General features: G+C 39.1%; 1 protein-coding gene across 9 annotated transcripts in view; it reads right to left on the reverse strand.

Moving 5' to 3' along the window:
• The window catches only part of FAF2 (Fas associated factor family member 2), a 91,700-nt gene extending 66,089 nt beyond the window's left edge, over window positions 1-25,611 (reverse strand). For 5 of the 9 annotated variants that reach the window (XR_012029739.1, XR_012029737.1, XR_012029738.1 and 2 more), the window contains exon 1: window positions 25,455-25,610. Coding sequence is in view for 3 of the 9 variants with exons in the window: in XM_072824069.1 (XP_072680170.1) it covers window positions 25,455-25,517 (63 nt within the window). In the remaining 6 variants the exon portion in view is untranslated. Of the gene's footprint in view, window positions 1-18,208; window positions 18,254-22,034; window positions 22,145-24,738; window positions 24,785-25,454 lie in introns of those variants that run through there. The other 4 variants (XM_072824066.1, XM_072824067.1, XR_012029736.1 and 1 more) reach the window with 4 other exon arrangements.
• Window positions 25,612-26,250: the final 639 nt, after the last annotated feature.

Raw genomic sequence — 26,250 nt, forward strand, 5'->3', positions numbered from 1 at the left:
CACCCAGGGATCCCGAAATAAAATCTTTTAAAAAATAAGAATAACATAAAATTTTTAAAAGAAAAGTTTCTTTTGTGGAGAGAACCCATTTATTTCTGTATCCCCAAGATGCAGTGAAGTGCTTCAGCAAATAGAAAATGTTTGAATGAATCCCGTTCTTATGCCATAATCGACTTTTATCTCTATAGTTTTTCTGTTTTTTTTTTTTTTTAAAGATTTATCCCATTTAAAAAAAAAAAAAGATTTATCCCATTTAGAGAGATAGAAAGAGAAAGGAGACAGACTGGGAGGAGGGGCAGAGGGAGAAGTTCAGACTCTTCACTGAGTATGGAGCCCAACTCAAGGTTTGAGATCACGACCCAAGCTGAAACCAAGAGTAGGTTGCTCAACCAACTGAGCCACGCAGGCACCCCTAAAGATTTTATTTATTTTCAAGCAATCTCTATACAATGAGGCGCTTGAATTCACAATTGCCAGATCAAGAGTTGCACGTTCCACTAAGCCAGCAAGGCACCCCACCTCTCTTGTCTTTAAATATTGTTCTTCTCATTACACCATTTACTCCTACTTTGTGTCAGAATGCTAGCCATCTTTTACTACATTTTCCTCAACAATCCTCTGAGATAGATATTGCCATCATACCCATCATCAGTTGAGAATGCTGAAACTCTAAAAAGAAATTACGTAGAAGTACCCCAGACACCAAGTCAGGTAGCACAAGCGCTCAATAAGGGTTAGCTAAATCTGCTGACCTTTATCCCCTAACTGGCTTGCTTTTCAGAACTCTGGTTTACATCCAGATTTACTAACATCTGAGATGACTTGGGATGCCACCAGATAAAATAGGTGCCATGGATATAAAGGTTAATTTTACTGCCTGGATATTAATTTTGGGACCTCTTTCTCCCTCTAATCTCCCAGGGCCAATGTCTAATGTCAACTGCTACTACAAATCCTTTATTGGGCAGGTCCATCCAGGTCCATCTTAACTGAGAAATATCCCTTGCTCCAAGATTATCTTTCCTTCCTTCCTCCTCCTCCTCCTCTCAGAGCTAACTCCCTTTCCATTAATTGCTCTCCTAAGGATTTAGGATAATACTGCATTTAGTTACCACAATTTAGGCAAAACTGTAATTGACTTATAGCATTAATAAGAAGGTAATATGTATCTTTAGGGCAAAAAAAAAAAAAATACCCTGAACCTCAACCAATCTCTAACTACTAAGATCATAGGGGAAATTGGAAGAAAGTGTGTGGACTATTCTATATCCTTCTCCTATTTCACCCTTGGTCTAACTATCTCCTCTCCAAAGTTAGAAGACAAGAGGATGGCAACACCACTTGGCAACCCACTTCCATAATACTGTAATCCTTGACCTATCACTTAAGTATGATTCAAAGAAGATATCACAGACAATAAATGGCATAGTATTTTAACTAGATGTCTCATTCAACGATTTGGATAGGGCTTCGGTAACACTCTAGATTACCCGAGTGTAGTCACTCGAGTGCTTTACTAAGAAGTGTTTCTCTTCCCACCTCTCTCATCTGTTTATATACTAATAGACACTGTAGGAAGTTGATGTGAAATCTCAGTTGAAATTTAAGTACTCTCTAACTTCTGATTGGATTGTTGGCTCTAGGTTGTTGGGGATGGATATTTTAACTTTTCAGTTACTCCTAGAGAGAAACGTGGCAATAACCAGTGATCTTTGTTACCTCCCTCCTACTACACAGATACCTTTGCTTTATGCAGTAAGCAATATGCCCTCTCTGGTAGTGGCAGGAGAAATGGAATCTAAAGTCCCTTCAAGAAGCAATCACACTCAGTCTCTGATCTATAACTAAAACTCTTACACTCAGATCTTTATTATTCGTATTTAATTACTAAACTCTCCCAAATTAAATACCAGCAGCTTCCATTTACCAAGCACCTATTACTATGTAATAGGCACTGTAATAAAGCCCTTATTTTCACCACTGAGAAAGTCAAGGATTAAAGAGGTTAGGTAAGTTGTCTAAGAATACACTTACCTAGGAATAACAAGTGGTATAGCTGAGACTAAAGATCTATGTTTAAAATCTACTGGGACATAATTTTTTATGTGTAGAAAACCCTAAAGATCTCACCAAAAAAGTCCCAAACAAAAAAATCCTGTTAGATCTATTAAATGGATTCAACAAAGTAGCAAGATACAAAGTCAACACAAATAATAGTTGCATTTCTTTACCCTAACAATGAACAATCTAAAATGGAAATTAGGGGATCCCTGGGTGGCTCAGCGGTTAGAGCCTGGCTTTGGCCCAGGGCATGATCCTGGAATCCTGGGATCGTGTCCCAGGTCCCGCTCCCTACATGGATGGAGCCTGCTTCTGCCTGTGTCTCTGCCTCTCTCTCTGTCTCTCTCTCTGTGTCTCTTGTGAATAAATAAATAAAATCTTAAAAAATAATAATAAAATAAAAATAAAATGGAAATTAAGGGGTGCCCAGATGGCTCAGTAGGTTAAGTGACTGATTCTTGGTTTTGACTCAGGTCATGATCTTAGTCAGGACTGAGATCCAGCCCCATGTTAGGCTCCATGCTGAGCATGAAGCCTGCTTAAGACTCTCTCTCCTCCCTGGGACGCCTGAGTGGCTCAGCGGTTAAGTGTCTGCCTTCAACTCAAGGCGTGATCCTGGAGTCTTGAGATCGAGTCCCACGTCCGGCTCCTGGCATGGAGCCTGCTTCTCTCTCTGCCTGTGTCTCTGCCTCTCTGGGTCTCTCATGAATAAATAAATAAATAAAGTCTTTAAAAAAAAAAAAAAAAGACTCTCTCTCCCTTTTCCTCTGTCCACCTTCCTCCCCCCCACCCCCCTTTCTATCTCTTGCTCTTAAATATATAAATAATATAAAAAGGAAATTAAACAATTCCACTTAACATAAAAATATCAAAAAGAATAAAATTAACCAAAGAGGTGAAAGAAAACTGCAAAACATTGATTAAAGAAATTTTAAAAGATCTTCATAAATGAAAAGAATTCAGTTTTCATGGACTGGAAGACAATAGTGTTAAAATGTCAATACTACTCCAAGCAATCTAGAGATTCAAAGCAATACCTTTCAAAATTCCAATGACTTTTTTGTAGAAATAGAAAAACTAGCCCTAAAATTTATATGGACTCTCAAGGGACCCCAAATAGCCAAAACAATCTTGTAAAAGAAGAACAAAACTAGAGGATTCACATCTCCTGATTTCAAAACTTACTATAAAGCTACAGTAGTCAAAACAGTGTGGTATTGGTACAAAGACATAGAGACCAACTGGAAAATAGCCCAGAAGTAAAACAATGTAAATAAGACCAAATGATTCTTGATTGACAAGGGTGCCAAGATCATCCAGTGAGGAAGAACAGTCTTTTCAACAAATAGTGCTAGAACACTGGATATCCACATGGAAAAGAACGAAGTTGGACCCTTACTGTGATTATATATATATAATATATATATATATATATATATATATATATTATATATATATTATCTGCCCCTAGTTCATGACACAGAACTCCTAAAACCCCTGTCATTTCCTAAGTGATAAGAGCACTAGGAACATCTTTTGTTCTAATATTTTGTTTTTGACCCTGGTTCCTGGCAGAGGGATCCTAAATCCGTTGGAGTTTCCTGTATAGTAGCAGCATCTTTTGTTTTAATGAGGTGATCTCAGTGGGCTCCTGGATACAGACTGCTCACCAGACTACATCCTGATTAAAAGCTTGAAATTTTCAGCCCTAACCCCCATTCTCCAAGAGAAGGAAGGGAGAAATAGCACGAACAATCAATCATACCCACAAGATAAAGCCTCCATAAAAACCCAAAGAGAATAAGGTTCAGAGAGCTTCTGAGTTAATGAACACATTAACATGTCGGGAGGGCAATACATTCCAACTCCATAGGGACAGCAGCTCATAAATTTAGGACCCCTCTGGACTTTGCCCTATGTATCTCTTCACTTGGCCATTCTTCTGTACCCTTTATTATATCCTTTGTAAGAATCCAGTAAACAAAAGTGTTTCCCTTGAGTTCTATGTACCATTATAACAAATTATCATCCCCAAAGAGGAGGTCATGGAAACCTCAATTATAGCTGGTCAGTACAGGTGACAGTCTGGAAGACTTGTGATTAGAATCTTAAAAGGGGTAGTTTTGTAAGACTGAGTCATTAGTGGGATCTGACGCTAATTTCAGGTAGACAGCATCAGAATTGAATTGAACTGAATCTAGAATTGCTTGATGTGTGGAAACCTCATACATCTGCTGTCAGAAGTATGGTGAATGTGGTTAACAGTATGAGAATAAAGAAGAAACACAGGAATGTGTTCTTCCCACTCATTTACCTAACACATACATAAAAATTAACCCAAAATAGATCCATGACCTAAAATAAGACCTAAAATAAAATTCTTAGAACAGGACAAAAGCTTCCCAACACTGGATTTGGTAATGATTTCTTGGATATTATACCAAAAGTAGAAGCTACAAAAGACAAACTGGACTTCATGAAAATTTTAAAAATTTGTGTGTCAAAAGATACTATGGACAGAGTAAAAAGACAACACATACAATGGGAAAAGGTTTTTGCAAATCATGCATTTGATATGGGATTAATATCCAGATTATAAGAGATTTTTTTTTTCTAAAGGTTTTATTTATTCATGAGAGATGAAGAGACATAGGCAGAGGAGAAGCAGGCTGCCTGTGGGGAGCCTGCTGCAGGACTCAATCCCAGGAACCTAAGATTATGACCTGAGCCAAAGACAGACGCTCAACCACTGAACCACCCAGGTGCCCCCATATAGAGAATTCTTAAAACTAACAACAAAAAACCAACCTGATTCAAAAATGGGCAAAGGATTTGAATAGACACTTCTCCAAAGAAATAAAAATGACCAATACATCCACAAAAAGATGTTTAACATCATGAGGGAAATGCAAATCAAACTATGGGCTACCACTTCACACCTAACAGGATGGTGACTATTAAAAAAAACAGGAAATAAAAAGTAGTGGTGACCATGTAGAGAAACTAGAACCCTTGTATACTGTTGGTGGTAATGTAAAATAGTAAAACCACCATGGAAAACAGCATGCATTCCTCAAAAAATTTAAAGAAGAATTACCGTATGACACAGCAATTCCATTTCTGAGTATATACACAAAATAAAGGAAAGCACATTGCCAGTGTACACTCATATTCACAGCAGCATTATTCACAGTAGCTAAAATGTGGGAACAACTGAAGTGTCCATCAACAGATGAGAAGATTAAATGTGGTGCCTACATACAATGGAATATTAAGCCTTTAAAAGGAAGGAAATCCTACAATATGCTACAACATGGATGAACTATGAATACAGTACACTAAGGGAAATAAGCCAGTCACAAGAAAACAAATATAGGGGTGACACAGTCAGTTATGTGTCTGACTCTTGGTTTCAGCGCAGGTCATGGTATCAGGATACTGAGATCAAGCCCCACACGAGGCTCTGCACTCAGCATCTAATCTGCTTGAGATTCTCTCTCTGCTTCTGCCCCTCCCACTTGTGTGTGCACATACTCACGCTCTAAATAAATAAATAAATCTTAAAAAAAAAAAAGACAAATACTCTATGGTTCTACTTATATGAGGTATCTAAAGCAAACTCATACAGACAGAATAATGGTTGCCACTAGGGAAAAAAGGGGAGTTATTGTTTAATAGGTACAGTAATCTCCCCTCATCTGTGGTTTTCAGTTACATGCAGTCAGCTGCCATTTGGAAGCAGATGATCCTCCTTCTGATGTGTCATCAGAAGCTTATTAATAGCCTAATGCAACATCACAGTGCCTACATTATTCACCTCACTTTTATCTCATCACATACACACTTTATCATCTCACATCATCACAAAAAAAGTACAGTACCATAAGGTATTTTGAGAGAGACCATACTCACAAAACTTTCATAACATAGCTGTAATTGTTCTAGTTTATTATTGTTGTTAATCTGTTATGTGCCTAATTTATAAATTAAACTTTACCACAGGTATGTATATGTAGGAAAAAACACAGTATATATAGGATTTGTTACCACCTGCAGTTTCAGGCATCTACTGGGGGTCTTGGAAGGTATTTCCCATGGATAAGGGGGGGCTACCAAATGGTTTAGCTCTACAAGATGAAAAGACATGGAAATGCATAATGACAATGGATGTACAATATTATGAATGTATTTATGACTAAACTGTACATTTTAAAATGTTTAAGATGGTAAATTTTATATGTATTTTGCCACATTAAAAAAAAGGGATAAAAAGACATTTGTGAAGTGTTGTGAGATGAGCTTGAACTTGCTTAAAAGGTTCTGATTACTTTTATAAATTACTTTTCGGGGCGCCTGGGTGGCTCAGTGGTTAAGCATCTGCCTTCAGCTCAGGTTGCGATCCCAGGGTCCTGAGATCAAGTCCAGCATTAGGCTCCCTAGAGGGAGCCTCCTTCTCCCTCTGCCTATGTCTCTGCCTCTCTCTGTGTGTCTCTCATGAATAAGTAAAGAAAATATTTTAAAACAAATTAATAAATAAGTGGAATCCCTGGGTGGCGCAGCGGTTTGGCGCCTGCCTTTGGCCTAGGGCGCAATCCTGGAGACCCGGGATCGAGTCCCACATCAGACTCCCGGTGCATGAAGCCTGCTTCTCCCTCTGCCTGTGTCTCTGCCCCCCCCCCCATCATAAAATAATAAATAAAAGAAAAAAAATTAATAAATTAGTAACCTTTCACTAAATTCTTACCCCTGTATCTATTAATTTAACACAATGCCACTAAAAAACGAACAAAAACACTTTGGCCTTATCTAACCTTTCCTAATGTGACTGCACTACTCAGGATCAAGCAGAAAAGCTGGTTAGGGAGACATGAAAATATTATTTTCCTCTTCACAATTAATATTATAAGACATCAAACTTTACCAATCTTCCAAAAGTCATCTGAGAGTCTGGCCTTCCCAGTTTCCTCCCCATGTATGTTTCAAAATAACTTGAAATCACATTTTAGAACTTGCCATGCATAAGATATGTGTGTGTATATAAGCATAATCTATATCAAATCACAAAATGTTAATATCTTAGAACTTATTACTTTTCAGTTTCAAAACAGAATGTTCTAGGATTTAGAGTCAACTCTTAAGCACCTATGAGCCAAAAACTATAATATGTGATTTTTAAAAAAATTTTATTTATTTATTCATGAGACACACACAGAGAGAGGCAGAGACACAGGCAGAGGGAGAAGCAGGCTCCATACAGGTAGCCTGATGTGGGACTCAATCCAGGACTCCCTGAGCTGAAGGGAGGCACTCAACTGCTGAGCCACCCAGGTGTCCCAATATGTGATTTCTTACTGATTCCTACCACCTTGTAAAGTTAGAAATATTAGAGTCACTTTGCAGATAAGGAAACTGAGGCCTAGGATTAACTAGCATACAGATCTCAAATGGCCAAGCTCCTAATATGGAGTTCTTTCCCTATACCATGCTGCAAAGATGAGAATGTAGTTAACTGGATTTTTGTTTTCCCCTTTCTCCTAAAAATGGGGTACTTAATGCTGTATTTCCAAATACTTTAATAAACAAAGAAAAAAACTCAAGGACAACTACAACAAAAACTCTCTGGTTAAGTGAGACTTCTGGTAAATTACTCAACGTAACCAACAAATACTAATTCAGCATCTATAGACCAATAAGTGCATCAAATAAATCACAGTACTAATCCTCAATAACCCTGTGGAGTAAAATAACATATACATAATTGTATTGTTGTGATGATGACCATACACCAGTGGTTAACAAATCAAGTCTTTCAGGGGAGGGAAAATGTAAAGGAAACACAAAATAAGCTGAAAATCAGCAAAAGGAAGTGTTTCAGAGCAAGGGAGGATTATGTGTGAAGGCACAGAGGCATGAAAAAGAATGTTACATTAGAGGAACTAGAAAGTCACGAAAGTATGGTTGGAATAGACAGGGAAAGGGTGTGGGGCACTTGGCTGGCTCAGTCTGGCTCAGTCCATAGAATATGCAACTCTTAATCTTGGGATTGTGGGTTTGAGCCCCATGTTGGGTGTAGAGATTACTTAAAAATAAAATCTTTTAGGGCAGCCCGGGTGGCTCAGCGGTTTAGCTCTGCCTTCAGCCCAGGGCCTGATCTTAGGAGACCCCAGGTCAAGGCCGGCATCGGGATCCCTGCATGGAGCCTGCTTCTCCCTCTGCTTGTGTGTGTCTCTGCCTGCCTCTCTCTCTCTCTCTCTCTCTCTCTCTCTCTCAGGAATAAATAAATAAATAAAATCTTTAAAAAACAAAAATCTAGCAGCCCGGGTGGCTCAGAGGTTTAGTGCCGCCTTTAGCCCGGGGCCTGATCCTGGAGACCCGGGATCGAATCCCACGTCGGGCTCCCTGCGTGGAGCCTGCTTCTCCCTCTGTCTGTGCCTCTGCCTCTCTCTCTCTCTCTCTCTCTCTCTCTCTCTCTCTCGTGAATAAATAAAATAAAATCTTAAAAAAAAAAAATTTAAAAAGGGTGGGGAAGGATAGAATTTTGAGGTTAGACACTGAAGTATGAATCAGATTATGAGATGTAAAGATTTATGTCTTTCTAATCAATGCAGAGCAAATAATCAATCTTAGTGATATGAAATGTTAGGAAAAATATTCTGGAAAAAGTAGGAAAGTTGAAGTTAAAGAGGAGAGACTTGAAATTAAGAGCATCAGTATAAGGTTACTGAAGTAGTCTAAAGGAAAAATAACAGTAGAGACAATGCAGAGAGATTGAAGGGTTAATTGCGGGTAGTGGATTTTGACTTCTCTTCAACTTTAGTACTTTTATTTTTTCTGAAGCACAGCTGACACAGTTACATTAGTTTCAACAAGTCTATACATTATCCTTTGCACACCAAAAGTGTAGCTACCATCCATCACCATATTACCATACAATGCTGTTACAATTCTAATGACTATATTCCCTATGCTGTAGCTTTGATTCCTGTGATATTTCTTTAATTCCAATAGAACTTACACACACTAAAACATATACTTAAAAAAAAAAAAAATCCCCAGATGGGATCCCTGGGTGGCTCAGCCTCTGTCTCTCTCTGTATCTCTCATGAATAAATAAAATCTTAAAAAAAAAAAAAAAACCCAGATATGAAGATATGAAGAGATTTTTCTCTTCTAAACATATTTAGGAACAACAAGAAATTTTCAAAATTTCCTTGGTGGAAAAATCCAAAGCCAACATGCACTGCAGTGGTCACAGTGATTTCTACTATTTATCACTTCTGGCACTCTTAAAATGGTGGTTTAAAAACACATATACAACTAGAAGCAGTGGGTTCCCTGGGTGGCGCAGCGGTTTAGCGCCTGCCTTTGGCCCAGGGCGCGATCCTGGAGATCCGGGATCGAATCCCACGTCGGGCTCCCGGTGCATGGAGCCTGCTTCTCACTCTGCCTGCGTCTCTGCCTCTCTCTCTCTCTGTGTGTGTAACTATCATAAATAAATAGAAATTTAAAAAAATAATAATAATTAAAAAAAAAAACAACTAGAAGCAATTAACATCAAACCTTCAATTCTATTACTTTACTATATATTTGCTATCCATTTTAAGCAAAAATATTGTAGAAATGGCAATCAGAGTTTGAATATGTGAAATGACCCTCAAATAGCCAAAGGAAAATTGACAAAATTAATCTTTATCAATATCCACTGCAAAGATTTCCTTCCAAAAGAATATCTGCAGTACAGGTAACCCTCCCTTCAGAATAATTTGAATTTATACTACTCTGCCAATAACACAATATTCTTTAAAACACATAGAGGAGTACAAAAACACTGATGCCTAGCCCATTCTGAAGAAATAACCCCAAACTCGAACACCTGAACCAACTTGTTCATATATACCTGTATTTGTCACATGAAGATATACAAAAAGGGCGCCTGGGTGGCTCAGTCAGTTAAGTGTCTGCCTTCAGCTCAGGGCATTATCCCAGGGCCTGGGATCAAGCCCCACTTTGGAGCTCTCTGCTCAATGGGGAGCCTACTCTCTCTCCCTCTGCCTGCCACTCCCCCTACTTGTGCTTCCCCCCTCTCTCAAATAAATAAAATTTTAAAACAACAAAAAAACCCAGATATTATTTCTTAGAACAATTCTAAGTTTACAGAAATATTAAAAGTATAAGCCCCCACCACACCCAAAACCTTGTATGTGGCAATAAAACACCATATACAAAGTAAAAGACCTAAAATAATATTTACAATTTATCCCTAGTATTTAGCTTTTAAAAATAGAGAAGAAAAACGACAACAAACTGACAGAAAAAACTATAGAGTTTGACAACACACTCTGTTGGTGAGACTATTAGGGGCCTTCATACATTGTTAGTGGGAACACAAAATGGTACAATCCTCAGGGAGGAAAATTTGGCAGTAAGAGTTACATACTCAGATGCATATACATAAGCATTCAGAAATCTTTCAGGAATCTATCCCAAAGATACACCAGCAAAAAACAAAGTCATGCATAAGGCTACTTATTTGCCCTACCATTTGTAATAGCTAAAGATGAGAAATAACCCAAGTGCCCACCAACAGGGGGCTAGATTACATATACCCACATAACAAAGTATCACACAGCTGGGAATATGAAAGCGAAATAATTCCCTATTACCCTATGCAAGTACTACCAGGAGACATTAGATATAAAAAGAAGATGGAGGGACACCTGGGTGGCTCACCAGTTGAGCATCTGACTTCGGCTCAGGGCATGATCCCAGGGCCCGGGATCAAGTCTTGCATCGGGCACCCTTCGAGGAGCCTGCTTCTCCCTCTGCCTGTGTCTGCCTCTGTCTCTTATGAATGAATAAATAAATAAGATAGAGAAATGGGTGTGATACATATCACTGTTTATCTTTTTTAAGAGGTGGTGGGGGGCCCACAATCAGTGTTAAGTGACCATCTCTTGGTTCTGGCTCAGGTCATGATCTCAGGGTTGTGAAATTGGGCTCCCCATGTCACTCTGGGCTCTGCGCTCAGAGTGGTATTTGCTTGAGATTCTCTCTTCTTTTCCCTCTGCCTCTTCTCCCCACGCACACGCACTCTTGGTTCTTACTCTCTCAAAAACAAATAAATCTTGGGGTGCCTGGGTAGCTCAGTCAATTAAGTGGCTGACTAAATTTCCACTCAGGTCATGATCTTGGAGTCATGGGATCGATCCCCAGGTCAGGCTCCATGCTCAGCGTCGTGTCTGCTTGTCCCTCTTTCTTCCCGCCTTGCTTAGGCTCTGTCTCAAATAAATAAATAAAATCTTTTTTATCCTTTCTTTCTCTCTCTCTCTCTTTTTTTTTTTTTAAAGAGGGGCACCTGGGTGGTTCAGTCGCTTAAACATCTGCCTTCGACTCAGGTTATGATCCCAGGGTCCAGGGTTCGGCGAGGAGCCTGCTTCTCCCTCTCCTCCCTTCTTGAGCTCTCTATCACTATCTGTGTGTGTGTGTGTGTCTCAAATAAATAAAATTTTTTTTAAAAAAGAAATTCTAGATCTACTGAAAATAACTCTGAAACATCTTACATCAGAAAAAACTATCAAAGATTACTGGGGCCATGACAATATGACAAAATTACTTAGGAGCAATAATATAAGGTTTTTACAAACTCAAAAGGAAAATCTTTTTTGTGTCTCTGAAAAAAATAAACTATGTAAACATGAGGATTAAAAAAAAGTCATCAGAAGCGAAACTAAGAAACTCACAACTGTCAAAGATGGAACAATCTGAGCCTCAAAAAGCACAATGGCAATAAGTTACATTAAATGTGTTTAAATTCCTGAGTTCATATCAATAATTTTTTTAAAACATCACTGGTTACTTTTAGATGAAGTACTTCTAGGAATTCAACTCATTATTTAACAACTAGTAAAAAACTGAAAGAATCAAATCTTTATCCTGCCTTTACTATACATACTATAACTCAGTGTAACTAAATAGATGAGGAAATTAAATCTTTATACAGGAATCCCTATTTAATAAAGAAGAAATGAGAGAACTGGAATGTCCTCATTTTGTATGTGAAAAGACTAGGTAAAAGCTAATGAAATACAATGTACTGATATTAAGCTTATGGAAATGTGCTTAAGGATACTAACACTGTAAGCTAAATTTGAATTAAGTGAAGAAATTCTACAAAGTTTGTCAACACTTTTAATTCCTAAATCACAGGTTTAATTGTGTACATTTGAATAAACCTTCTGCATGTAAAATCTTTTCTGTATCATTTTTGAAAGGACTTGTACTCCTTCAAGCATATTTTTGGTTATTTATCTTATATATTAAATTCCAATTTTTCAAAAGGACAAGGGTGCCTGGGGCGGCAGGGGGTGCTCAGCTGGTTGAGCATCTGACTCTTGGTTTTGGACCAGGTCGTGATCTCAGGGTTGTGAGATGAGATCAAGCCCCGCATCATGCTCCCTGCTCAGCAGGGAGTCTGCTTGAGATCCTCTCCCTCTTCCTCTGCCCCTCCTTCAGCTTCACATGCATGCATGCTTACTCTCTAAAATAAATAAGTAAATCTTTAAAAGAAAATAAAAAATAAAAAAGACAACAATTTCGCAAATTCTCAATTCCACCCTTTATTAAATACTCCCACAAAAAATAAACAGAAATATAAGACCATGTATACAACTGAACATTCTCCAGGACCACCCACCCAATGTCTTAAGATAGGACAAAACAGGATCACAGCCCATTTGGGTTGGGAGAGGTCTGGACAGCTGGGTAGAGTTAGGGGCACTAGAAAGATGCTCTCCCTCCTCTGGGTGTTGAGGATGTGCTAGCCACAGTAAGACTAAAGTAGCTGGCTAGCACAGATCTTGAGTCTTAGATGGGGACCACTTTCCCAGCTTCTAACTAAAAGAGACCTGCCCAAGGTAAAGACCTGCCCACTGAGAGGCCTGGGCAGTGCCTATGCATCAGGGGCTTTACATGCATTATCTCATTTAATCTTTTTAAGAACTCAAAACACCCTTTCATGATGAGAACTTAAACTAGGAATAGAAGGGAGCTTCCTCACCCTGATAAAGCGCATATCAAGGGACGCCTGGGTGGCTCAGTGGTTGAGCGTTTGCCTTTGGCTCAGGGCATGATCCTAGAGTCCCAGGATCGAGTCCTGCATCAGGGTCCCCACAGGGACTTGCTTCTCCCTCTGCCTATGTCTCTGCCTCTCTCTCTGTGTCTGTCTCTCATGAATAAATAAAATCTTAAAAAAAAAGATAAAGCACACAGCTAACTCAATAATGTGAAAGACAATGCTTCCTCCCTAAGATCTAGAACAAGACAAGGATGTCTGCTCTTGCCACTTATATTCAATATTGTAAAAGAGCAATTAAACAAGAAAAAAGGGCATCCAGATCGAAAAAAAATGAAATTTTATTCACAGATGACATGATCTCAGGTATAAGAAACCTACAAAAAAACTGATAGAACTAATAACGAGTTCAATAAGGTTGCAGGATGTAAGATCAGCATATAAAACTCTATACACTAGCAATGAACAATCTAAAAATAAAATTAAAACATTTCCTTTCACGGTACCATCAAAAAAAATAAAATATTTATGAATAAATTTAACCAAAGAAGTGCAAGACTTGTACACAAAAGACAATAAAACATTACTGAGAGAAACTAATGAAAGGAACCCTTCCCATGTTCATAGATTGGAAGACTTAATTTGTTAAGATGGCAATAATCTCCATATTGATCTACAGATTAAACAGCAATTGTATCAAAATCCTAGCTGCCTCTTATGTAGAAATTGACATGATTCTAAAATTCACTTGGAAATGAAAGAGACCCAGAATAGCCAAAATAACTCTGAAAAAGAATAAAGTTGGAGGACTCATACTTTATGACTTCATATTTGTTGTACAACTGCCAATAGTCAACAGTGTAGTACTAGCATAAGGATACAAATCAATGGAATAGAAATGAGAGAGTCCAGAAATAAATCCACAGTTACAGTCGACTGATTTTCAACTGAGGTTCCAAGGTCATTCAACAGGGCAAGAGTCATCTTTTAAATAAACGGTGCTGGGAAAACTGAATACTCACATGCAACAGAATGAAGTCAAACCCTTACCTCACAACTATTAACTCAAAATAGATCAGACCTTATATGTAAGACACCAAAAGATACAGATATGACACCAAAGGCACAAGTAACAAAAGATAAAACAAATAAATTAGGTTTTATTAAAATGTAAAACTTCAATAGATTCCATCAAGAAAATGAAGGCAACCCACAGAATGGGAGAGTATTTTTGCTAATCATATATCTGATAAAGGACTTGTATCAGACTACATAAAGAACTCTTACAACTTATTAGGACATGTAACCTAATTAAAAAATGAGCAAAGATGGGATCCCTGGGTCGCGTAGGGGTTTGGCGCCTGCCTTTGGCCCAGGGCGCGATCCTGGAGACCCGGGATCGAATCCCACGTCGGGCTCCCGGTGCATGGAGCCTGCCTCTCTCTCTGCCTGTGTCTCTGCCTCTCTCTCTCTCTCTCTCTCTGTGAGACTATCATAAATAAATAAAAATTAAAAAAAAAAAAATGAGCAAAGAGGGGATCCCTGAGTGGCTCAGTGGTTTAGCGCCTGCCTTTGGCTCAGGGCGCGATCCTGGAGTCCCGGGATCGATTCCCACGTTGGGCTCGCAGCATGGAGCCTGCTTCTCCCTCTGCCTGTGTCTCTGCCTCTCTCTCAATTTCTGTGCCTATCATGAATAAATAAATAAATAAATCTTTTAAAAAAATGAGCAAAGAATTTGGGTATTTCTCCAAAGACTGACAAATGCTAATAAGCATATGAAAAATGCTCAACATCATTTTAGTCATTAGGGAAATGCAAATCAGAACAACATACTACTTCCTCATTACCAGGATGGCTACAAAGATGGACGATTAACATATGTTAGTTAACCTGCTCGCTTTGGCAGCACACATACTAAAACAAATGTTAGTGAGGATGAGGAAAAATTGGAATCCTCACACACTACTGGTCAGGAAAATGATGTACTTAGGAAAAACAAGTTGGCAATTTCTCAAAAAGTTAGAGTTACCAAGTCACTCAGATACTCTACTACTAAGAGAAATGAAAACATGTCCACACAAAAATTTGTATATAAATATTCATAGAAGCATTAATAATAATAGCTGAAAAGTGGAAGCAATCCAAAAGCCCAATAAACAGATAAACAAAATGTGGTTTACTCACACAATGGAATATTATTTGGTCATAAAAATGAATGTAGTACTGATATAAGCTACAACATGGATGAACCTGGTGACTAATGGGCACAGTTTTCTTTTGGGGATGATGAAAATGTTCTAGAAGTAAATAGTGGTAATGGCTCCACAACTTTTTATACCAAAAACCATTAAATTGTATATATTTTTTTAAGATTTTATTTATTTATTCATGAGAGACAGAGAGAGAGAGGCAGAGACACAGGCAGAGGGAGAAGCAGGCCCCCTGCATGTAGCCTGCCTCTCCCTCTGCCTGTGTCTCTGCCTCTCTCTCTCTCTGTCTCTCATGAATAAATAAATAAATATCTTTAAAAAGATGCACATATTCCTGAATATCAACCAGTTCCCAATTAATACACATATTTAATGCAATTCCAATAATGCCACAACAGCACAAAATGATTCTTAAATGTATATAAAGAGCACCTGGACGGCACAGTCAGTTAAGTGTCCAACTCTTGGTTTTGGCTCAGGTTGTGAGCTCAGGGCGGTGCAATCGAGCCCCATGTCAGGCTCTGCACTTAGCATGGAATCTGCTTAAGTCTCTGTCTCCTTCTCCCTCTGCCCCACTCCATGCATAGTAAAAAGCTTGTAAGAATTACCAATAATTTTTCAAAAAATACATAAATAGGGAAGGAGTCCTATCCTATCAGATATTAAAACTCAGTGTAAAGCTTATTGTTATTAATTCAGTAATGGTACCAGCGGACAAATTAATGAAACAATACAGTATGATAAAGAGGACTACTCACAGTGGGGGAAGGCATGGATTATTCAAATAACCTATAATCTCCAGTGGAAGAAGGTTAAATTAGGTTCTTATACATACAAAAAATAAAGTTCTTCATGGATTAAAGGTCTGATTTTAAAAAGAAAACTATAAAACAAAAACAAACAAAAAAAAAAGAAAACTATAAAACATTTCAAAGAAAGCAAATGAGAACATTTGTATAACTTAAGTAGAAGCTTATTTTTTTTTAAGTAGAAGCATTCCTAAAAAAACTGAAAACCCAGGCACGCCTAGGTGGCTCAGCGGATGAGCATCTACCTTCAACTCAGGGTGTGGTCCCGGACACATCAGGCTCCCCGTCCAGAAGCCTGCTATTCCCTCTGTCTATGTCTCTGCTTCTCTCTGTCTCTCATGAATAAGTAAACAAAATCTTTAAAAAAAACAAACCTGAAAACCCAAAAGCCGAAAGAAAAAAAATTCCAATTTGATAACAATTTAAACAAATGTAAATGAAAGATAACAAAATCAAAGATGAAGGATATCATGAAAAATATTTGCTATACATGACCAATATAAAGAACTACAAATTGATAATAAAATGTCAAATAATCCAACAGCAAAAGAACAAAGGATAGGCAGGCAATTTACACAATAACTGTAAATAGCCAGAAGAAGCTCAATCTGTCAGTAATCAGAAGTTTATGGAACAATGGGATTCAATCTTAAAATAAGATTATTCTGCAATCAGCTTGGCCAGAAAGCAAACCTCCCATATACCCAGGAACACTAACATAAAAAAAGAGGCTGCAAAGCAAATCACGGTCTCTAAAGTTCCTTATTCTTTCCTATTAGAAATAGCTTAAAACAAGTGCTTGCACTAGTTATTCAAACTTGACTGAAACCGAAACTAAAAACTACAACCACCACTACCACTAGAAATGCAAATTAAAACAAAAACTTTCAGGACGCCTGAGTGGCTCAGTGTTTGAGTGTCTGCCTTTGGCCCGGGGCATGATCCTGGAGTCCTGGGATCAGTCCTGCGTGGGGCTTCCTGCATGGAGCCTGCCTCTCTCTGTGTCTTTCATGAATGAATGAATAAATAAAATCATAAATAAATAAATAAATAAATAAATAAATAAATAAAACAAAAACTTAAAAAATTTTAATCATACTGACAGAAATTCAAAAAGCTATCGTCCAATGCTGGCAAGGATATGGGGAAACAGGTCCTCTCACATCCTATTGGCTGGAGTGTGAGCTACCAAAACTCCCTTGAAAATAGACTACCAGGAGCTATTAAAACATACAAAGTACATGTTTTGAGCCAGTAACATATTTTTAGGATTCTGTTCTACAGATACAAAAGGTCTGCTATATCAGTAACATCCCCCATATCCATAACTACATCTCTGGACATCTTCACTTTTATATTCTAACTGAAACTTGGCTTTTTTTCTGAATATAATTCTTCCTCTGAAGCATTCTACCATTTTCTCACTTGTATTTCCAGGGTATGGAAATGAGAGAACTGTCCTCTATTCTTTTCCACCTTTGAGAATTCTTCTTTCTACTTAAAATGTCCACTTTTATGTAGAAGAGGTTAAGAGAATTATGAGTGATGATGTCCAGAATTAGAACCATACTTTTGACTTCCTTTGCAGTTTGTTTTCTTAAAACAACCACACAGCAGGGCTCCTGGGTGGCTCCACCAGTTAAGAGGTTGACTCCTGGGGATCCCTGGGTGGCTCAGCGGTTTAGCGCCTGCCTTTGATCTGGGCGTGATCCTGGAGTCCCGGGATCGAGTCCCGTGTCGGGCTCCCAGCATGGAGCCTGCTTCTCCCTCTGCCTGTGTCTCTGCCCCTCTCTCTTTCTCTATCATGAGTAAATAAATAAAATTAAAAAAAAAAAAAAAAAAAGGTTGACTCCTGATATCAGCTCAGGTCATGATCTGGAGTCATGGGATTGGGCCCCACGTCTGCACTGTGCTCAGTGCAGAGTCTGCTTGAGCTTCTTTCTCCATCTCCCTCTGCCCTTCCCCCCCGTGTGCACATGCTCTCCCTCAAAGAAATCTTAAAAACAAACAAAAAAAAACTTAACACATAGCTACTGTTATTGGTCCTATTCACTTACCTATAGTTGAAAACAAATCAACACTGAGGGCTGGAGAGGCAGTGGCTAGGAAAGAGGAAGAAAGAATCCAGATTTCTGGATCAGATCTAAGCTTGTCACTACTAACCTTAGGTAAATTATGTACTGATCCTAGTTTACTCACCAGTACCAGAAACTACACCATTTATTTTTTGAGAGGAATCAAAGACACAATGAATCTATGGCACTTTGAATAGAATATGGCAGACACTTGAGGAACATAGAAGTCAGAAGTACTAAGTGCCATGCAGTTGAAAATTAAGTATAGCTTTGGACTCCCCCAAACTTATCTACTAACAGCCTACTGTTGAACAGAAGCCTTACTGATAAACAGCTGATTAACAGATATTTTATATGTATATATTATATACCGTATTCTTAAAGTACGCTAGTGGAAAGCACATGTTATTAAGAAAATGGTAAGAAAAATACATTTACAGTACTGTAATTATTGAAAAATATTGGCTTATAAGTGGATGTGTGCAGTTCAAACTCATGTTGTTCAAGGGTCAACTGTAAACACTCAATAAATGTTTAACTGACATCAATAACAAAATCACCTTCAAATCTCAAAATTTCTTTTTGTGTTCTTGTTCCACAGATGATCTCAAACAGTTGGAGGGCTTTAATTATTATCTACATGCAGATAATTTCCAAATTTGTATTGCTAGCCTAGATCATTCTCCTGCACTCAATACTAGCATATCCCCTTAGACATCTTCACTTCAATGTCTAATAGAAACCTCAAACTTGACATGACCAAAACTGAGCTACTTCATCTCACTCCCCAACCCAAATATGCTCCTCCCATGGCCTTCCTTATCCCAGTTAATGACTCTTCCACTTCCAGTTACTTAGGTCAAAAATCTGAGATATCCTCACTTTCTCCCTCACTTCACACACAATTCCTTAGAAAAATCCCATCCATTTTACCTTCAAAATATATTCAGAATCCAACTATTCCTCATAACTACTTCCTACTAGTTCAAGCAGTCTTGCATTATTGCAAAAATCTCCTTACTGGTCTCCCTATGCCTCCTTTACTTTTCTTTATACTATCCTCAAGAAAATAGCCAGAGTGACCCTAAGAAATCATAAATCTTGTCATCACTCAAAATCTGCCTTGCTTCAGAATTAATGCCAAAATCCTCACAATACAAGGCCATTTGTAAACTAGCCCTGCCTTCAACTCTGACCCTAGCTCCTACTACTTTCTACCCTCCCTCAGTTCTAGCCACACTGGCCTGCTTGTCATTTCTGGACAAAGTCACTTGAGGCCATGCCTTAGGACTCTTGTATGCCTTATTCCCTGTATCTGCAATCCTCTTCCCCTAGGTACCACATGATTTGTTTAGTACGTTTTCACACAATTGACAGACTCTCAGCAAGGCCTTCCCTTGATAATCCTATTTAAAATGAAACACCCCCCCACCCCAACCCACCCCACCCCCACCCCCACACATTCCCCAGGCGCCTGGGGGGCTAGTCAATTAAGTGGTTGGCTCTTGATTTCCGCTCGGGTCATAAGCTCAGGGTCCTGGGATGTAGCCCCACCATGCTGGGGAGTCTACTTTCTCTCTCCCTCTCCCTCTGCCCCTCCTCCACTCAGCAACATATCTCTCTCCCCCTACCTTTCTAAAATAAATAAATCTTTTTAAAAAATAAAATCAAACACCTCCCTCCTCAAAATTCCCTATTTCTCTCTACAGCATTTATCACCATCTAACGTAGCATATATTTCATTTGTTTATTTTGACTCTTCTCTCTCTCCTCCACTAGAATGTGAGCCCCACAAGGGTAGGAATTATATTCAATATTCCATTGGATCTTGTGCCCAGAACTATACTAGCACATATTAGATACTGAAAAAAAGTTGATTGAGAATGGGATAAATGTTTGGGTACAAGGATAATCCCTAACATTAGTTGTATAAAACCAAAAAAACAACCTTATTGTTCCATAATTTTTTACAAACCAAAAATGACTAATGTTTAGCATTCACTTAATATTTGCCAGTGCTTTCCATATATTAACATTTAATTACTCAAACAATCCCATGAAGTAGGAAGTCCACAGATGAAGAGACTAAAGCAGAAAGGTTAAGTAACTTGCCCAAGGTCACAAAGTTAATAACTGGAGAAGCTAAGATTCAAATCCAGGTGTCTTACTTCATAGCCGGTCTTCATAACAACTTACTGTGCTGTGCTGACCTTCATAATTTTTTGACCTTCATAATTTTAACATGATCCTACCTCTATTAAGACAAAGACAGCAAAAGCTCTTACTCAATGAGAATAAGACTTACTAGTCAATTAAAAAGTGACATAAAGTGAGGAATAAAAACATTTCATACATTACTTAAATATTTCATTTAAAACATAAAACCCTAGGTTTTTTGCAGCAATCTTTTGATGAAAGCCTACCCTTTTCTTTAGGGAATGCGTCCACTGGCATTCTTTGGAGCCTTTCTAGCATAAACCATATCCATAAATCACTGACTTAATTTCTTGGAGTGCAAGAACTCCAAGCACTTGCTAATAAGCACTAAGTGCACAATACTGATTCTCGATTTTTCTCAAAGTTATCTTTACACCCATCCTGCCCACACCTAACTTAAGAGCAATTTTTTTAGCAACTTGATCCTATACATCTTTTCCAAAGAATTTAATTTAGTTTTCATATAAAAACTCTTGCAGTGATATTTTACGGGCTTATGTATTATATTTTTATGACAAATATAACCAGCACACAATGGTTTGGGAGCAATACAACTGACTCTTGTCAAGAATACAACTCATCTGGTAAAAACAAAAATACTTAGACATATTACAGAGCAGATCTTAGGAAAAAGAAGCCATCTGCTCCAACTAATAAGTCAAATGAAGAGTAAGAGAACTTAGACATTAAGCATGTGTATCTATATACACAAAGAAAAAAGTATACAAAGACACACAACAAACCGAGAAAGAGGAGAGGGAAATAAGATGAAATTTCATTACCCTTTTATAATTTTACATTGCTGACTTGCATAAAGTATGCATTAAGTAAAATTTCTTTTTAAGTAAAAAACAAAATCTCTGTGAATTAGGTAATAGTATCCCCATTTTATAGATAAGAAAAGATTCAAAAAAGTGGGAACAAGGCCAAGGTCACAGAACTCATCAGAAGCTAAGTTGAAAGGCTAATTCCGATTTGCCCCAAGTTTCAAAGCTCATGGCTTTTCTACAATACCAAATTCCTGGGCAAAAAATTCAAACTGATCTCTCTGATTTTTTTTTAAATACATGAACAAAGAGCATTGTATTATTCTTTCTCCTTTAGGTAATAAAGAGATGAAGCCAAAAAGAGAGATTTTTAAAGTGAATGAGAAGCTTGACTCTAAGGCCAGAGTTCAGGCTTAACTTTCTATAATTTAAAAGAACAAAGATCACACCTTAATATTCATTTAAAAGGAAAGAAGTGTCTTACTCCTGGGGCACCTGGATAGCTCAATAGGTTAAGCATCTGCCTTTGGCTCAAGTTATGATCTCAGAGTCCTGAGATCAAGCCCCCACAATAGGGCTTCCTGCTAGGCAGTGTCTGCTTCTCTCTCTGCCTCTCCCCCTTGCTCACACTCTCTTCTCTCTCAAATAAAATCGAAAAAAAAGAAAAGAAAAGAAAAGAAAAGAAAAGAAAAGAAAAGAAAAGAAAAGAAAAGAAAAGAAAAGAAAAGAAAAGAGAGGGAAGGGAAGGGAAGGGAAGGGAAGGGAAGGGAAGGGAAGGGAAGGGAAGGGAAGGGAAGGGAAGGGAAGGGAAGGAAATTTCTTACTCCCATACAAAAGCAGAAAGGAATCATTTCTTCCTCCTGGCCTTGCATATAGCTCCTTTAGTCCCTTCTCTCTGTCCATGTCATTTTTCTCCAGGTGTTCAAACAGCAACCTAAAAGCAGTAAACCAAGGCACTAGAGGAGTCTGTTATATTTGGATATTTGGGAAAATGGGGTTCAATAAAGTAACCCTACCCATATCTGCATTAACTCTTAAGACCTATTCTCTTCCATTTGAAACAGCTTAAAACAAACGTGTGCATTCATATTCAATTGGTTCCAAAATAAACAGAAGAAAAGGATAATTAGAAAAAAATTTTAGAGGGACGCCTGGATGGCTCAGTGGTTGAGCCTTTGGCTCAGGGCGTGATCCCGGAGTCCCAGGATTGAGTCCCACATCGGGCTCCAGGCATGGAGCCTGTTTCTCCTCCCCCTGCCTCTCTGTGTGTCATGAATAGATAATAAAATCTTAAAAAAAAAAAAAAAAATCTTAGAAAAAATCAAATGGTCTGAGAAACACGATAAATATACTCTGGGAAGTTCCAGTCAAATCACATGTCATAAAAAAAAAAAATGAAACAGAGGAAACCTAAGATTTCTAAAATATTTTACTTTTGCTAATTTCAATACATCAAATGAAGCAATATTATTGAGAATTCGTGCCTAGCAGTACCACCCGGTTCTGTCCTGACTCCTATGGATATTCCAAGCACACACTCCAAAGCGTTAGTGAAGGAAACCTGAAACTTAAGTGTTATGCTATTCTCTAGCTGAAAAAAACCTTTGATGGCTCCCTATGTATACAGAGTAAAATTTAAATCATTTTGCAAAGCTTTGAAAGGCCTCCAAAATCTGACTCTAATTTACCTTTCCAATCATATTTTCCACTTCCAATTCTCTCAATCCATCACAACAAACATTCCACACTATTCCATCTTCATACATTGCTTGAGCCATTTCCTCAGCTTTGAGCATCCCTCTGCCTACTACCTGTTGAAATTCTATTCCTCCTTCAAAATTAGCAAAGTACAGTGGAAAGAACCCAGCCTTAAAGTCCGATTCAGACCCACTACAGTTCTAATTCTAATTCCATCCTATTTAATAGCTCAATGAACTTAGGCAAATACTTCAATAGATCGGTTTCCTCACTTAGGAGCAGCTCTATCATCTATGGCACTTTATAATGCTATTTTGAGAATTAAGTGTAATAGTTATAAACTATCAAGCACCATGCCTAAGGCACAGTAGATACTTAATAAATAAATGGTTAACTACTAGGTCATCCTCTCTTCTCTCCTCCTCCTACCTCCAGGAATATTCCTATCCTTCCATAAATTCCCATAGCACTTTGTTTATATCATAGCATACTATAAGCACGAATATACCGCAAGATACTCATTATTCACGTATGTATGTTAGCTTGCTTCTACAGTAGGTTATACGTTAGAGGATTATGGGTATGGATCTCTAAATCTCTGCCACTTAATACTTTTGTGAGTTATTTAATCTCTCAGAATCCGTTTCTTCATTAACAAAACGAATGAGGCTTAATTCCTTAGTGTTAAGAGGTTTAAGAGTTAAAATACATTAAATATCTGGTATAATGCTTGACATCTAGTAAGTTTCAAAGAACGTTCAATGGCAATTGAATGATGAACCTGATCCAGCAACTGCTTAAAGAACACAAAAATGCAAAATGCATTTGCCTTGGTAAATCCAATTTCACAAAGCAATCTACTTTTTTGGTTTTATTTTTAAAGTAAGTTCTACCTCCAATGTGAGGCTTGAACTCACAACCCTAAGATCAGGAGTTGCATGCTCTACTGACTAAGCCAATCAAGGTACTCCTCACAAAGCAATCTTAATACAACTTTAACCTACTACTCACCTCTTACCAATATAAGCGTCCAATGAAGACAAAACAGAGGTATCCATGTACTGTACCTCAGAAATACTACGTTTTCATGTCTTCGGAGCATCAGCCCAAGTATATCATGACATAATTCATATCACCTCAGAATACTTAATCTGGAACCTTATCCCTAAAGAGCTGTAAGGGGTAAAATGTCCTGCCAAATTAAACAAAACTTTGAAATAAGTGGTCCACCAAGAAGAGGAAGCCGGTTGTCTATTGTTTAATTCATTCTGATCCTAATTTGCTGTGTCCTCAATTTCTCAAGTCAAGAGCTCAGGAAAGGTTCTGGAAAGATGGATCTGGCTTTAAATCTGATACTACCACTTACTGGCTATGAAACCTAAGTATGTTACTTCCTTAAGCCTCATATTCCTCATCTGTAAAATAGGCCTTGTAACAGCATGAATCTCAAGGTTTGTAGTATTAAATACGATCTAGTATGTTATGTGTTTAGCAAAGTATTTACAGCATGGTAAGTACTCCATAAATGATATTTGAACTAGCAGTGCCTGAGCACTAAGGTTCTTGGTAAATAATGCCAAATTAATGAATATTCAGCACATTTTATATTCGGAAGAAAGTGTACCACTAACTTACTCTATCCTAAGTTAAATAATGATGAATAGTAGCAATACCGCTTGGGAACATTTCACAGTTTACAAAGCCCTTCATAGATCCATAAACTCATTTTAAGCTCACGATATCCTTAGGGGGTAGACATTTTTACGAGAAGTACTTTAGAAATAAGGAAACTGGTATCCATTAGGGTGATAAAGGGCCAAGGTTACCCACCCTATTGGTCTCCTCCAATCGTTTTCTCCAACTCAGAAGTAAGTGCTTAGTGCCAAAAGTTCTTAACACGACTACCACTAAAAGGAGGCAGATTTCTGCAAGTTACCACCCACGTCAAGCACTGTCAAGAACGTGAGTCCAGGAATAAGCCCAGGGTAGTAAACCCCGTCAGAAGCCACTGATACTTAAAATTGTTGCCTGGTTTCCTTAGGTGGTGTCCTCCCACACCTTTAGGGCGGGGGCCCAGGTCTGCCACCTCCCCCACCAGAGCGCCCAACACAGGACCAGGCACCCAAGAGGCCATCAATATATATTTGCAGAAATAGCATGGGATCCTGGTAGGTTTTCCAGAGACCCGAAACGAGGCCAGCTCCGCGGTGGGGATTAAGCATCTGGGTAGTACTAGAGTCGAAGGGCGGAGAGGGTCCGACGGGTAACTGGGCTGGGAAGAATGGTAGAGAACGGGTGTTGCTAAGGGAAACCAGAGAAGCTGACCCGCGGAGGGGTGATGAGAGGGCCGCAGTCCTGGCTGGAAGGCGGAGGACCGACAGAGGCTCGGGGGCCGGGAGCAGCAGGGCAGTTGGCGTCTGGGGGGGAGGGGGCCGCCGCTGATCTGAGGAGAATCTCGGGCCCAATCTGAGGGAGGTTCTGGGCTCCAACAGGGGCCCACTCCCCAGCCCGTGACGGCATTTCCTGCACCGAGTACTCGCTGCTACCTGAAACTGCAGCAGCTTCTCTGTCTGCTCCTGGGTTAGATCCCGCTCCTCAGGCGCCGCCATTTTGCCGCCGCCTCTACGCTTCTGACCCGTCCGCACCGTCACCCGCCGGAAATGACCTCAGCAGCAACCACGTCCGGTCTGAACGGCCGCGGGCGCGCAGCTGCGTCTGCGCGTTTTGCGCGTTCTGTCACCGGGGTGCTCGTGGTGACAGTTCCCGCCGTCAGAGGGCGCCACTCTCGAGCAATCCCGAACACTTCCGTAAATGGCCGAGAGGCTGTCGCTCTGAACGCTGTGGGCGACGAATGGATCTGCTCAGACCCAAGGCTCCTGAATAAGATCGCAAATTGCCGAGAGGTCCCGAGGGCTCCTCGAGAAGCTCCGGAAATTCCCGAATGCCAATTGGCAGTTTTCGTCTGTTTCCTAAACCACTTTCCCATAGTCTCCCATATTCCAGAGTATTTCTTAGGAGATTGTGGCCGTTCCAAAATATCGGGCGTCTGATGTTTGATTCCTTCCATGACGTTTTCAAGAGCGCCTGACCATCTCTCAGGAGATTCCGAAAGACCCTGAATAGTGTGGTTAGGTATTTCTGATGCCGTCTGGAGCTGTAAGTTGTGAAAGGCTTCAGCCACGTGAAAATCGGGGCTTCAGAGTCGCTTGTTAGGATTGTTTGGACTTGGCCACCTGAGACTTTGACGGTTAATGGCGCTACCAGCCTTGGGCAGAGCTTTCCATCCACTCAGGTGGTGACTGTACCCCTACCTGCCTCAGGCCCGTTGGCCCGACATCCCTT

Source organism: Canis lupus, chromosome 4 (genome assembly GCF_048164855.1).
Source record: "Canis lupus baileyi chromosome 4, mCanLup2.hap1, whole genome shotgun sequence".
Classification (NCBI taxonomy): Eukaryota; Metazoa; Chordata; class Mammalia; order Carnivora; family Canidae; genus Canis; species Canis lupus.